The sequence below is a fragment of the Monodelphis domestica genome, chromosome 4, assembly GCF_027887165.1.
Source record: "Monodelphis domestica isolate mMonDom1 chromosome 4, mMonDom1.pri, whole genome shotgun sequence".
NCBI lineage: Eukaryota > Metazoa > Chordata > Mammalia > Didelphimorphia > Didelphidae > Monodelphis > Monodelphis domestica.
This window is the reverse complement of record NC_077230.1, coordinates 88,519,883-88,534,329: the sequence shown is the minus strand read 5'-3', so window position 1 is coordinate 88,534,329 and position 14,447 is coordinate 88,519,883. Positions and strand designations below refer to the sequence as shown.

Below are 14,447 nucleotides of genomic sequence, written 5' to 3'. Positions count from 1 at the left end.
ACACTCCAAGAACAGGGACAAGGCATCTGTCATTGGATTGTGTGCTGTCTGAGTTTGAAGACTGTGTCTACTACTTCTATAACCACCTAAGCCAGGGATCATATTGATAGGATCATAGGCTTTAGGACTGGAGAAACCTTGGAGATCATCCAGGCCAGCCTCTATAGATGAGAAAAAATAAGGCTAAAGTTAAGTCCCTTGCCCAAAGTCACATAGGTAGTAAAACAATAGAACTAGGATTTGAATCCAGGCCTTCTTACTCCAAAGCCAGTTCTTTTCCCACTATATGCCACTCCTTTCTCTTTCTCTGTTCACTAAGAGTTTAGTTATTCCTCTTTGACAGGCGAATCTGAATAGTCTGCCAACTGGAGGTAAAAGAGAGAACAGCTGGACGCAGATGGATCTGGCATCTTGTTTGCAGGGAACTGTCCTGCCATCTGGGCTGGGCTGAGGCTACAGTAACAGATCAGAGCCAGCTCTGCATCTGGGAATTTTGGAGGTGGGAACCATAGGCTCTATATGTTCACTTCAATCCCTGGAGAGAGGGAAGAAGGTAATTTCCAGCGTAAATCTTACAGGAAAGTAGGAAGTGGAAGGGAGTAATTGCCACAGCATGAGATAACCTTCTACCTCTCCTCTGTTTCTTGGATCTGGCAGGAAGGTATTTGGTGTTGGTGGAAGGAATGGAGTGTATGTATGTATATGATGAGGAAGAGAACTGGTACCCCAAAAGAGACCACATGGTGTGGAAATCAATACAAAGTTTAAAGGCTGCAGTGTCTCTTGGGATCTCTAAATGGGGCCCTTGACCCCACTTGTTAGTCTCAGAACAGTTTGTTTCCCATTGATTTTCAACACTACCTTGAGAAGGCCCTCTGCTACCTTCCCCCCACCTCTTCACCTTGCAGTAAACAGACAGCATGGAGCACCCTAAGGATGTTCCATGGAAACCCTGGATATAGGAAACAGGCAAGGCAGAAATGATTCCATTTCTCTCAAGTCTACTGCTAGATTTCCTTTCACCTCCTTGCTGTAGGAGACACTCAGTACAAACAGACAAGTGTAACTTCACACCAATAGCCCAAATAAACACACGGCCTGAGGGGGAGCCAGCAGATTGAGTTTCAGAAATGTTGGGTTTCTGTGATCTGGAGGCAGTGGGGATCAAACCTGGTAACCCTTGGTAAATATGTACTCTCTCTCTCCTTCCCCTCTGCCTCCTGCCAAGAATCACAGAATCACAAAGATTGCTCATCCCTGCCTTCTACCATCCCTGGTGTATAAATATTGATTAATTTGAAAGAGGCAGCTGGTGAGTGCCGAGGCCTAAAGTCAGGAGGTTTGGGTGCTAGCCTGGGATCTGTCACTGGCCAGCTGTGTGACCTCGCAGGCAAGTTACTTAGCTCCTCTGGACCTCATTGTCCTAATCTGTAAAATTTGAGGTTAGACTCGGTGATCTCTGGGGTCCTTTTGGCTCCAGCATTCCATTGCTATAGTTTAGATTCTAGAGCCTAGCTAAGACTAATTAATAGTTACTAATACATACGAGGAATAATTCTGGAGACTAGCTAAAATCTTTTGTTTGGTTCTCTTTCTTAAATCTCAATTGAGTTCTTACTCTCTTTTCTCAATTTTATCCTTATGTGGATAATCCATTCTATGCAGTCACTGACAATTGGCTAAGCATTTACCATGTTCTAAGTGATGCGTAAGCAATCTATATACAAATATATAAATCTATGTCAGTATTCAAATAAGAAGAGTGGAGCATGTTTGAGAATTGTAAATAAGAGCTAAGTTTGAAAATGGCAAATCTTCTGGGCTACTGAGATGAGAATCAGTGACCATTGTAGAACTCATCTTTTTTTCTTGCACCGACTCCTTACATATTGCTATATTCTGATACAGGATAGAGGTTTGCCTTTCTCTTTCATCCTTCACATTTATCTCTAGGTGGATAGATAGACAGACAGATAAATAGATAGACAGGATAGATAGATAGATGGATGGATGGATGGATCAATGGATGGATGGATCAATGGATGGATGGATAGATAGATAGATAGATGATAGATGATAGATAGATAGATAAATGATAGACAGATGGATGGATAGATAGATAATAGATAGATAGATGGGCAGATAGATAGCTGGACAGATGGATGGACAGATAGATAGATAGATAGATAGATAGATAGATAGACTGACCAACCCACACTTCAGAACTTCACCAGATCCATACTTTCATAAGGTATGGCTCTTTCTTCTTCCATTGTAGACCATAAGCCCTCCACTCTTTAGCAAATGATTTTATGACTTGTTTTGACCAAATCAGCTGATCAGTTGGTAGCCAACCTTCTGGTGATGAGCCTTCCTGCATTTATCTGGGCTGGTACTCAGATGAGGGACATTCACTACTTGCAGTCGTTACATCTTGATACAATACCGACCCCCTTATATAGCCCAGGAGAATATAGGGTCATCTCTTTATCACAGTGAGATTCTGTAATAAGAATTCAGTGGGGAAGGTTTATGGCATACATATTATACACACAAGCAACTAGATGGTATAGTGGATAGAACACCAGTCCTGGAGTCAGGAAAATTTGAGTTCAAATCCAGCCTTGGACATTTACTAACTGTGTGACCCTGGGTAACTCATTTCACCCTGTTTGCCTCCGTTTCTTTATCTCTAAAATGAGCAGGAGAAATAAATGGGAAACCACCCCAGTATCTTTGTCAGATGGGGTCACAAAGAGTCAGACTTGACTAAACAAAAAAAAAATTGTTTTAGCCACACAGGTTTACGATCTTGGTGTTCTCATCTCCTCTCTTTCACTAATCTTACATATCTAATTTGTTGCTATAGTTTATCATTTCTGTCACCAATGTACATTTTCTGTGTCCCCTTCTCTCTGCTTCCCGTAACACCTCCCCTATTTCATGCCCTCATCACTTCTTACCTGGATCATTACAGTAGTTTATAATTGAGTTCCCCCCCCCTTAAACCCTTTCATTATGTCTTAGAATTCATACTAAGTATCAGTTTTAAGGCAGAAGAACAGTGAGGGCTAGGCAGTGGGGGGGGGGAGGGGGGTTAATTGACTTGCCCAGGATCACTCAGCTAGGAAGTGTCTGAGGCCAGATTTTTGAACCCAGCTCTCCCCAACTCCAAGCCTGCCTCATTATCCACTGTGCTACCTAGCTGCCTTTCCTAATCGATTCTTAAGTCTGTCCCCACTCCTATCCATTTAGCTGGATAAATTGGTCTAAAATGAATTTTTGCCAACTACTTTTCCCGTCTTTGTCAAGTACCAATGATTGAACCAGAATCCTTGTGTTGTTTATCAATTTACAACCATGTTCAATTGTTTTTGGGTCTTGTGTACCTACTATATCCCACTGATCAATTTTTCTGTTTTGTTTTTTGTTTTAACTAGTACCACGATGATTACTGCTTTGTAGCACAGTTACTCTTTCTACAGAGTCTTTTCGATTCTTTCCCTTAAAATTCTTGACCTTGTCTTTCTCTGGTGAATTCTGTTCTTAGTTTTCAAGTTCAATTAAGAAATTCTTCAGAAATTTGATTGGTCTAAGGATCATCCTTGCTCCAAATCTGTGATCCTTTGCCTTTTCAGGGCTTACTAATTCGCTCATGCTCTCTCACCCTCATCTCTTGGATCTCACTTCTTCAGTCACTTTCATTCTCTTCAATACATTTGGTCTTTCCTTCTCCCCTGGCTTCTTAGTCTCTATCCACCAAAATTCTCAAATCTTCCCTTTAAAAAACCCCTATCAGAGAGTGTCAGGCCTAGAAACAAGAGAACCTAGGTTCAAAAAATCTGCCCTCAGACATTTCTTAGCTGTGTGACCCTGGACGAGTCACTTAACCCCATATGCCTAGCCCTTACACTTCTTCTGTCTTGAAACTAATACCCAGTATCGATTTCAAGATGGAAGGTAAGGGATTTTTTTTTTAAGCTTTTCCTGGATGTCACTGCTCCACCTACTGTCTATAGATATTTCTTGTCACAGTGCCTGGTCGATAGGAACCACTTCAAATGTTTATATGAATTCCATTTCACCGTCTAGTTTCTCAGATAAGTTAAGCATGTTATGTGTACTGTTTTCACGTCTTCCCTCCCATACTTTTTCCTTAAATGCTTACAATAAAGTCTCCATTCCCCAATTCTCTAGCTCTCTTGAAATGAAACGCATGTCGTCTTCTGGTGTTGTTCTTGACTGTTGTGTCTTTGTTATTGCTCAGGCCTTCAGTCACATCTGACTCTTCATGACACCATGGACCATAGCTATCCAGGGGCTTTCCTGGCAAGGATACTGGAGTGCTTTGCCATTTCCTTCTCCAGTGGATGCTTTGGTCAGGCGATTGGAGATTAAATGTCTTGCCCAGAGTCACAGACTTAGGGAGTGTCTGAGGGCAGACTTGATCTTAGGGCTTCCTGACTCTAAGCCCAGAGCTCTATCCACTGAGCTGCATGGCTGCCCCCTGCCTTTCATTTCAATTCAATTCAACATGCATTTACTAGGTACTTACTGTGTGCAAGACACTGAGATTACAAAAATAAAATGATTACAATAGCAAAACAGTTGCTGCCTTCAAAGACATTCTACCACATCCCACATATATAGGGAGGGAGGTATTTTATTTTATTTTTTATTTTTTTTAATCCTTACCTTCCATCTTAGAATTAATACTGTGTATTGGTTCCAAGGCAGAAGAGTGATAAGTGCTAGGAAATGGGGGTTAAGTGACTTATCCAGGGTCATACAGCTAGGAGGTATATGAGGCCAGATTTGAACCTAGGACCTCCCATCTCTGGGCCTGGCTCTCCATCCACTGAGCCACCCAGCTGCTCCCTAGGTAGCATAATATGTATGTGCAATGACACATTCATATGTTTGTAATACATACAAATTACACAGTGGTTAGAGTGTTGGACCTAGAGGCAGGAAGACCCAAGTTCAAATATGACTCTAATACTAGCTGTGTAACCTTGGGCAAGTCACTTAACCCTGTATACCTTAGTTGGTCATCTGTAAAATGAGCCAAAAAAGGAAATGGCAAAGCACTCCAGTATTTTTGCCTAGAAAACCTCCAATGGGGTTACAAAGAGTCAGATACAACTGAACAATAACAGTAACACGTTGTATTCTGTGGGGGAATGGTGCTTGTACACAGTTAAGTAAATACACAGTACACAAAGTTATACAAAGTACCTTTTCAATATTATTTGTTTATTAGGGCAGCTAGGGGGATAGAGCTCCATGTCCCGAGATGGGAGGTCCTGGGTTCAAATGTGACCTCAGACACCTTCTGGCTCTGTGATCCTGGGCAAGTCACTTGACCCCCATTGCCTAGCCCTTACCACTCTTCTGCCTTAGAACTCCTACTTAGTATAGATGCTAAGGCAGAAGGTAAAGGTTTTTAAAATTCATATATTTCTATATTTTCTAGGCAGTTGTTTTCTCTCCCTCCCTCCCCGTTTCACATAGTCCGGCAAAGCAACATCCCACATTGCCAGTGTCCAAAGATTTATGTCTCATTCTGCATTTTGAATCTGTCACCTCTCTGGTAGGAGGTAGGTGGTGTGAGTCAGCTTCAGTCCTCTGGACTCCTGTTTTATAATTGCATTAATCAGAGTTCTAACGTCTTTCAGACTTGTTTTTCTCTATAATGTTCTCATTGTGTGAATTGTTCTCCTAGTTCTACTCACTTAACTTGCAGTTCAGAAAGGTTTTCCTAGTTTCTTTTAAAACTGACCATTTGTTGCAAACACCAACAACATGGAAATAGGTTCTGATCAAAGACACATGTAAAGCCCAGTGGAATTGTGGGTCAGCTATGGGAAGGGGTGGGGAGGGGAGGGAGGGAAAGAAGATGATTCTTGTAACTAAGGAATAATGTTCTAAATTGACTAAATAAACCAATTCAAAAAATAAAAATAAAATAAAAAATAAAACTGTCCATTTGTAATTTCTTAGGACCCAATAGTATTCTATTGCACACAAATGCCACAATTTCCTTAACCATACCCAAATAAGTGAGCATCTCCTTCATTTCCCATTTGGGGCTATTATGAAAAGAGCTGCTATAAATATTTTGTCTCTAAGTCCTTTTCCACTATTTTTTTCTCTCTTTGGAGTATAAGCCTAATAATTGAATTAAAGAATTGTCATTGTTTGTCCTTCCTTTTCGAAGAGGACCAATGACCTCACCAAGATGATGTCTTGACTTGCCAGTGAGTTGGATTTAAGTGAGGCAGAGTTGTTTTAAATTATTGCTTTTAGTAAAATTTAAGATCTGGTACTGATTGACCTCCTTCTTTCCCACTTTTTTTTTTCATTCTTACCCTTGAGGCTTTTTGATCTTTTATTTCTGCTATATGGATTTTTTCCTTAGCTCTACAACATAATCCTTTGGTAGTTTGATATGATATTAAGTAAATTAATTTAGATAGTAGTGTCATTTTTATTATTTTGACCCAACCTATCCATGAGCAATGACTTATATATGCAAAGAGTGCTTTTTGTTGTTAAATTCATATAGTTTTTGGATGGATCTTGGTAGATGTGCTTCCAAATAGTTTACACCTACACCTACATCTAAAATAATTTCAAAGGGAAGAGAGAGGTAACAACTAGGGGTTGAGAATTAGTAAAAGTTTCCTAGAGGAAATGGTACCTGAGCTGTGCTTCAAAGGGATTCAGTGAAGGAAAGGTGAAAAGATTGTTCATTCCAGATGTGGGGACTCACCGCTACAAAATTATGGAGATAGGAGATGGGTTAGAATTTGCTTGGGATAGACATGAGGACAATTTGGCTCTATGTAGTATTCGAAGATGAGTAACACAAAATAATAATGGAAAGATATGTGAGAGACATGACAGGGCGATGTTCAGGTAGGAGAGTGGCATGGTCAGATCTGTACCTGGACAGTTGTATGGAAGATGGATTATAAGATCATATGATTATATATTTAGAATGGGAAGGAGCCTTGGAAGCCATTGATTCAACCAACTATCTCATTTTACAGATGAAACATCAACTTAAAGGTTAAGTGATGGTTAGTAAGTGGCTGAGGTAGGATTTGCAAGGAGAAAGACTAGGCTAAGTGAGACCAATTAATCAACAGTAGTCAATTTCATTAGCCCAAATAAGAAGTGATAAGTGGGCTGACCTCAGACTGAGACTGTGAGTGGAGGAAAGGTGGCAGATGATGCAGAGATGGGACCACTAAGTCTTGGAAATCAGTAGGTTATAAGAAGAGGGAAGAATGAGGATAACTTTTAGTCTTTGAATCTCTCAACCTCCTTGACCATTCTACCAAATTTGAGAATGTTGTGTTGCTCCCCTTTCTTGAAACTCTCATTTCTCAATTTAAATCATTTTAATCACCAATTCTTATTGAATCTTCCTTCCGTTCTTTCTTTTTCTCTTTCTTTCTTTCTCTTCTTCTCTTCCTTCCTTCCTTCCTTCCTTCCTTCCTTCCTTCCTTCCTTCCTTCCTTCCTTCCTTCCTTCCTTTCTTTCTTTCTTTCTTTCTTTCTTTCTTTCTTTCTTTCTTTCTTTCTTTCTTTCTTTCTTTCTTTCTTTCTTTCTTTCTTTCTTTCTTTCTTTCTTTCTTTCTTTCTTTCTTTCTTTCTTTCTTTCTCTCTAGATTCTAATTTTTCCCTTTACAATCCCACTTCCACCACCATGATTCAGACTCTTATCACCTAATGATTGAACTATCTCAATGACTTCCTAACTGGTCTTCCTTCCCTTAGTCTCTGCTTGCTGTAATCCATTCTTCAAGGTTTTGACAAATTAATCTCCCTAAAATACTGCCTTCATTGATCTGCTCAGAAATCTCAATTCCTCACTAATGTCTATAAGATGAAGTTCATAGTTCTTAGTCTATTATTCAAGACTTGCCAAAATCTGTCTCCAGTCTGCTTTTCCAAGTGTGTATCTCAACAGTCCCCACTTAAGCCCTTTATCTCAAATTATGCTTTTCTACATAAAAGATTCATCTGCATATTTTTCCTTGGAATACCCGCCTCACCTCTCTTTGCCTGTCCAAAGCACTCCCACCAAAAAAAATCTCATCTTTCATCCTGCCTTTCCAGTGAATCTTGGAATTAATCAGGCTGATTATCTGAGCTTAATCTTTCACTGAGGTCAGAATCTATCATTCATCTCAGTTTTCAAAATGAGTAGAAAGATGCAGGCATCCCCTAGACAAGGAAACTGAAACTGAGTGGCCAGTCCAAAAAGGAAGATTGGCTTTGAAATAGGAAAAATCAAGAATTGAAATAAATTGATATACTGATTTAGAGCCATACATTAAAAGACAAGTCTTGTGGAGCAGCTAGTGGCTCAGTAGATTGAGAGCCAGACCTGGAGAAGGCAGGTCCTGGGTTCAAATCTGGCCTCAGACACTTCCTAGCTATGCGATCCAGGGCAGGCCACTTAACCTCCCTTCTCCTGCATTGCCTGACTTTTTCCATTCTTCTGCCTTAGAACAGCATTGATTCTAAGAGAGAAGGTAAGGGTTTAAAAAAAAGCCAGTTTTGACAGTCTAGGGACATATTAAAGCAAATCAAGTGAGCCAGAAGTATAAGTAGGATGTCAGAAGCCTGGAACTGTAGACCTCTAGGAAACTGATGATGGAGGCATTTACAAAGACAGTACAGGAGAGCATAAAAACTTAAGTGAAACATTGAGGGAGCAGCTAGAGAAGTACCTTTCTTATTTTGATAGACTAGAGATCATCGATTCATAGATTTTGAGAACTGGAAAGGATCTCGACAACCATGTTGACCAATTCTACACAAGAGAAATCTCCCGTATAACCTACCTAATGAGTAGTCATCTACTTGACACAGCTCAATTCCTGTGTTGATGACCTTGATGGCCAATAATATCCAAAGGGAAAATGGAACTGCATTTTGGGTGGAAATCAAGGATTCGACTAGACTGGGAACAAACAGGCTGTGTGAGAGTCAGAGGAATCCACCAGACCTGGAAGGGGTAATTCAAATTTACCCTTCGATATAAGTTTTAATCTTTCTATGTAATCGAGATCCTTCTGAGAGATCCGTAATCTGTTATGTTCAGAACTCCTGCCTTACAAATCTGTGCGCAGTTCCTAGCTGTGTGACCCTGGGAAAGTCACTTAACTCTGGTCGCCTAGTCCTTACTGCTCATATATGTAGTATTGCTTCTAAGACAGAAGGTAAAGGTTATTTTTTAAAAAGAAGAGTCTCTACCTTTAGCATAGCAGCAGCTTAATGAATATTTGTTGAATTAAGGATCTTTACAGAGAAAGCTGAAAGGTAGCAGGGAGCAATTTAGTCTAACTTCCTCATTTGGCAGATGAGGAAACCAAGATTAAGTGACTTGTATAAGGTCACGCAGGTAGTTCAGTGGCTAAAACAGACTTTGAGCCCAGGTCTCCTGACTCGAATCACCCTGCTTTCCTGACACCATGAACCTCTTAATAGATCGACTGACACCAACATCCAACTGAATTTCCTAAGCACCACCATACTTGCACGGGGCACAGTTCACATTCAGAATCCTTTCTTCTCCAGGAAGTGGCACTTTTTTGTTTTCCTTTAATTGTGTACTAGCTTTCTCCTCGATCTCACACCAAAACAACACACCCTACGTGTCCTTTTCACTGCCCCGCTAATGAACGTAACCTTTGACTTGGAGCCAAGGTAAATATTTAATCTATTTTATGTATGTATTTGGTAGTTATTATTTAATTATCCCCACTTCTTTATGGACTGTTAACAGCCCTGGAGCTCTGGAAACACAAGCAAGCCTTGGGCTCAGATGAAGGCAGGGAACAAGATAAAAGAGAAGCAGGCTACATACTTGGCATCTCTTTCCCCTTATTGGGGACTCGACAGGATTTGGATTGGGGGGAGTAAGTGCCAGGGGAGTAGAACTTTAAATATGGGGGCGAGAAATGGGCTATACGGTGTGATGGGCTTGGGGGCCAGGCACGTTCTGTGTCTGAGGTCATATGACTCTTTTTTCAGGTTCTCTTGGACAAATACAGACCCCGATGTACACTAACCTCTATCCATTTCTATGTTGAATATTGCAGCTTGTCTCCAATGTGCTCATCTTCTCCTGTACCAACATTGTGGGAGTATGTACCCATTATCCAGCAGAAGTCTCCCAAAGACAAGCCTTCCAGGAGACCCGGGAGTGTATCCAGGCTCGATTGCACTCACAGAGGGAAAACCAGCAGCAGGTAAGGTACCCTAAAGAGGAATCCCCTCTCCTACCCCCATTTTTTTTAAACCCTTACCTTCCGTCTTGGAATCAATACAGTGTCTTGGTTCTAAGGCAGAAGAGCAGTAAGGGTTAGGCAATGGGGGTTAAATGACTTGCCCAGGATCACACAGCTGGGAAGTGTCTGAGGCCAGATTTGAACCTGGGACCTCCTGTCTCTAGGCCTGGCTCTCAGTCCACTGAGCTACCTAGCTGCCCCCTCCTACCCCCATTTTAAAAAATTCATTTTATTTTTTTTGTAAGTGGAGAGGCTAAGTGGCCCAGTGCATTGAGAGCCAGGACTAGAGATGGGAGGTCCTGTGTTCAAATCTTGCCCCAGATACTTCCCAGCTGTGTGACCCTGGGCAAGTCATTTAACTCCCATTTCCTAGCCCTTACCACCCTTATGCCTTGAAACCAACACACAGTATCTATTTTAAGACAGAAGGTCAGGGCTTAAACATTTTAAACATATATTTTCTCTTTCACTTTACCATCTTCTGATCCTGGAGAAGGAAAAAGAAAAAGTCTTGTAACAAATACGCATAGCCAACAAAAACCAACCCCCACATTAAGTGTGTCTAAAACCAGATGTGTCATTCTGTACATTCACCTTCTCTAGTGGGAGAAAGCAACATTTTTTCCTCATCGGCAGTCCTCTGGAATCATTGCATAAACTGATGGAGCCTGAAGTGGGCCAGAACCAGGAGCAGAATTTATATAATAACAATTGTGTTCTAAGGACAGATCACTGTGAAAGACTTAGGACTGGAATCAATACAGTGACCAGGCAGCTCCCTCCCCTTTGCCTTCTTTGACCTCTCTCCTGCTCGGGTAGGATGGGGGAGTGAGTTATTATGGGACTTTGCTGGCTCTGTGGAGTCTCTCTGCCCACTTCCCCAGGCTCTCTTCCTCCAATGTCTCTCTTCACCTCAAACACAAAAAATCTTTTGCTTCGCTTTCCCTGGTCATGGGTTTGGGGCCCAGCTGACAAGGGAATGTTTTCCATGGACAGAAACTGGCATTCCTGACTCTGTGGGAATCTTCTTCTTTGGGTACCCTGGAGAGAGAGCTCAGCTCACTGACCCTCCTTCCCTGACCCATGCCTCCCCCCTCCCTCCTGACTTTTCCCCTCCCTTTTTGTAAATAAATCAGACTGGCCCTTGGACACAGAAATATGAGTGTGGGGCCAAAAATGTCTCTTCTCCATAGACCACTGCCCACCCCATTCCTGGGCAGCCTGATTACAAAGGGGTGCGGGTGGTCATGGGTGGGAGGATTCCTCTTAGATTCTCCTGTTCTTCATTATTGGGGACTGACGAGCCATCGGGAGGGGTGGGGTTGGGGTGAGAAGCAGGGGCAGTCAGTCCTTCCCCTCCACTCATCTTGTATACAGACTGAACAGAATGCTCGGGGATTTGGAGCAAAGAGAGAGGGCTATCAGGGAAAGAAGAGTCTTTCCCTTCAGGGAGGTCTTAGTTTCATGGGAGAGCTAAGGAAGTCATGCAGGATGCTACATGGATATTCCCTCTAGGATGACAGCCTTCCCTCTATAGTTGGCACATTGGACCAGAACCTTCCTTTGCGCCCATGAGCTAGGGGAGAGACTAGCCTCCTTCTCTGATTCTTGTTGGGAGTTATGCATTTGCAGTTTTCCTAGGGATTGGGAGGGAGGATCGGGACAGGACCTGTGATTTCATTGATAGACTCCCAGACAAGGAAGGAAACGCCATCAAAACGAGTCAGCACTTTCCCTGCAGCTGATAATCTTGGAGAGTTTCTTCGAGACCTGAGAGGCCCAGGGGCACACTGCCAGCATGTGTCACAGGTTGAATTTGCTAAATAAGTCTTTATTGATGTCCTCTGTTTCTTACAGCACTGTGATTATCCCAAATATCTTTTCCCTTTCCCCTTTCCGAGGGCCATCCCATAGAACAAATAATATTTTTAAAGGAGGAAAAAAACATCAGCACAACTGATTGTTACATTGAAAGTGTTTGAAAATGGGTGCAGTGTGTAACACCTGTGAACCTTCCACTTCTCTGAAGGGATGGATCAGGGGTATTCTCAGAGGGAGAACGTGAACCCAGGTCTTTTGGGATCCAAGGTTAGCTCTCTAGCCACCATACATAAAATAGGGAACTCTGGTCACAAAATGAATAGCCAATCAGGATCAGCTTGGTCTCTTCTCATGTGTCACTTCTCTTCTTTCTCAATTCAAAGCGACAAACCTTTGGTAAGTGTCTGCTATGTGTATGGGGCAGTTAGGTGGCTCAGTGGATGGAGTACTGGGCCTGGAGGCAAGAAGACTCTTCTTGAGTTCAAATCTGGCCTCAGATACTAACTAGCTGTGTGACCCTGGACAAGTCACTTTACTCTGTCTCAGTTTCGTCATCTGCAAAATGACCTGGAGAAGGAAATGGCAAACCACTCCAATATCTCTGGAAGAAAACCCCAAATGGGGTCACAGAGAGTCAGATGTGACAGAAACGACTGAACAACAACCCGTCTGTGACACTATGTTAGATCAGAGTCTATAAATAAGAAAAACAATCTCGTCTCCATCACTTAAAGAGCTTTCATGCGAATGGAGGGGATGTCCAGCTAAGTACACAAGTAACGATGATCCAAAGTAGAATGGAATAAAGGCAAGGGAGAGAGTCAGACAAAGTGCTGTAAGTAAATCTGAGATCCCTTTCCAACCTCTAAAAGCTAGTTTATTCCCAATTCTGAAAGGCCAAACAGCCTTTCAGGGTATTAGATCTTTCAGTCCATTGTTTGAGTCTGAGCAGACATTAGCTTCTATTAGCATTTCTATAATTCCATTACAGTTTCATTCCTCTGGCCCATGGCTGTCACTATGCCACCCGCTGCCCCCGGAGAGCTAGGACCTCAAGGAACAGAAGAGAAGAGGTTCTCCTTTTAGGACAAAGACATTTCTTTCCCTCTGGTTTTGCCAGGGATTCCTAGGTCTTCTTTGGTCATATGTTCAGTGCCCATCAGGGAAATTCAGTAAGTGCAAGGAAATGGATGTTTACTTGGGGTTTTTTCTCTTTGCCTGGGCTGGGGAAAACAAGTCACAGTGGAGGTTGCTAGGGTACGCAGATGAGAGGAAGACGCCAAGGACTGCTCTGGTACTCAGTCACCGAAGCAGGTTGGGACTGCCCAGCTCTTCACTCCTTTCAACACCACCTTCTCTTTTCCCCCAACTGCTAGTGCTCTCCTTTCCTAGCCCATCTTGTGTACGTACATTTTGTATAAATGTGTATGTGTCCATGTTTTCTGCCTGGATGCAGTGCAAGAGCCTTGAGGGCTGGAATTGTTTCACTTTTGTCTCTGTAATATTTAGCATAGTGCCTGGCACACAGTGCATGCTTAGTAAATGTTTGTTGATCGATTGGACTTATATGATCTGAGTCATACAGTAGTAGAGGAAGAAAGGACCTCTGCCATTGTCCAGTCATTTCAGTCGTGTCTGACTCTTCTGTGACCCCATTCGGGGTTTTCTTGGCAAAGATACTACAATTTCTTTTTCCAGCTCATTTGACAGATGGGAAAATTGAGACAAACAGGGTTAATTGACTTGCCCAGGGTCACACAGCCAGATTGAACTCATGAAGATGAGTCTTCCCGATTTCCAGCCCAGTGCTCTGCCCACTGTGTCACTTACCTGCCCTTGGAAAGAACCCGAGAGATCAGCTAGTTCTGTCTCGCAGGAGAGGAAACTGAGGCCAGGAGAGGAGAAGTGATTTATCCTTGCTATTACAAACTAGTTAGAGCCCAGACCTCCTCATTTCCAATTCCAGTCCTCTTATTGCCTTAAAATTATTACCTAGCTGTTTCATTTATCAACCAAATATTTAAAGGGCAGTTACTGTGTGCTTAGAATTTCATTAGGCCCCAGTGGGTGACAGGGGCCCATCACTCAAGGAGCTTAGAAAACTAGTTGGTAGGCACACAGGGAACATTTAACAAGCCAGATAATTGCCTTAGTTCAGAAGAGTCAGGTCATGCAGAGAAAAGAACATTGAATTTGGAATCCGAATACCTGGATTCAAGCTCCAGCGCTGCCGCTCAGAAGCTGTGTGAGCCTCGGCAATTCATTTATGTCCTCTGGAAAATGGGAATCATCGTTGTACAACTTATCTCTCTGAATT

At 42.2% G+C, this 14,447-nt stretch overlaps 1 protein-coding gene across 2 annotated transcripts in view; it reads left to right on the top strand.

Moving 5' to 3' along the window:
- ADCY5 (adenylate cyclase 5) overlaps positions 1 to 14,447 on the top strand; it is a 263,134-nt gene that overhangs the window by 166,126 nt on the left and 82,561 nt on the right. For both annotated transcript variants that reach the window (XM_056793545.1, XM_056793544.1), the window contains exon 2: positions 10,121 to 10,270. In XM_056793545.1, the coding sequence (XP_056649523.1) occupies positions 10,121 to 10,270 (150 nt within the window). The remainder of the gene's footprint in view (positions 1 to 10,120; positions 10,271 to 14,447) is intronic.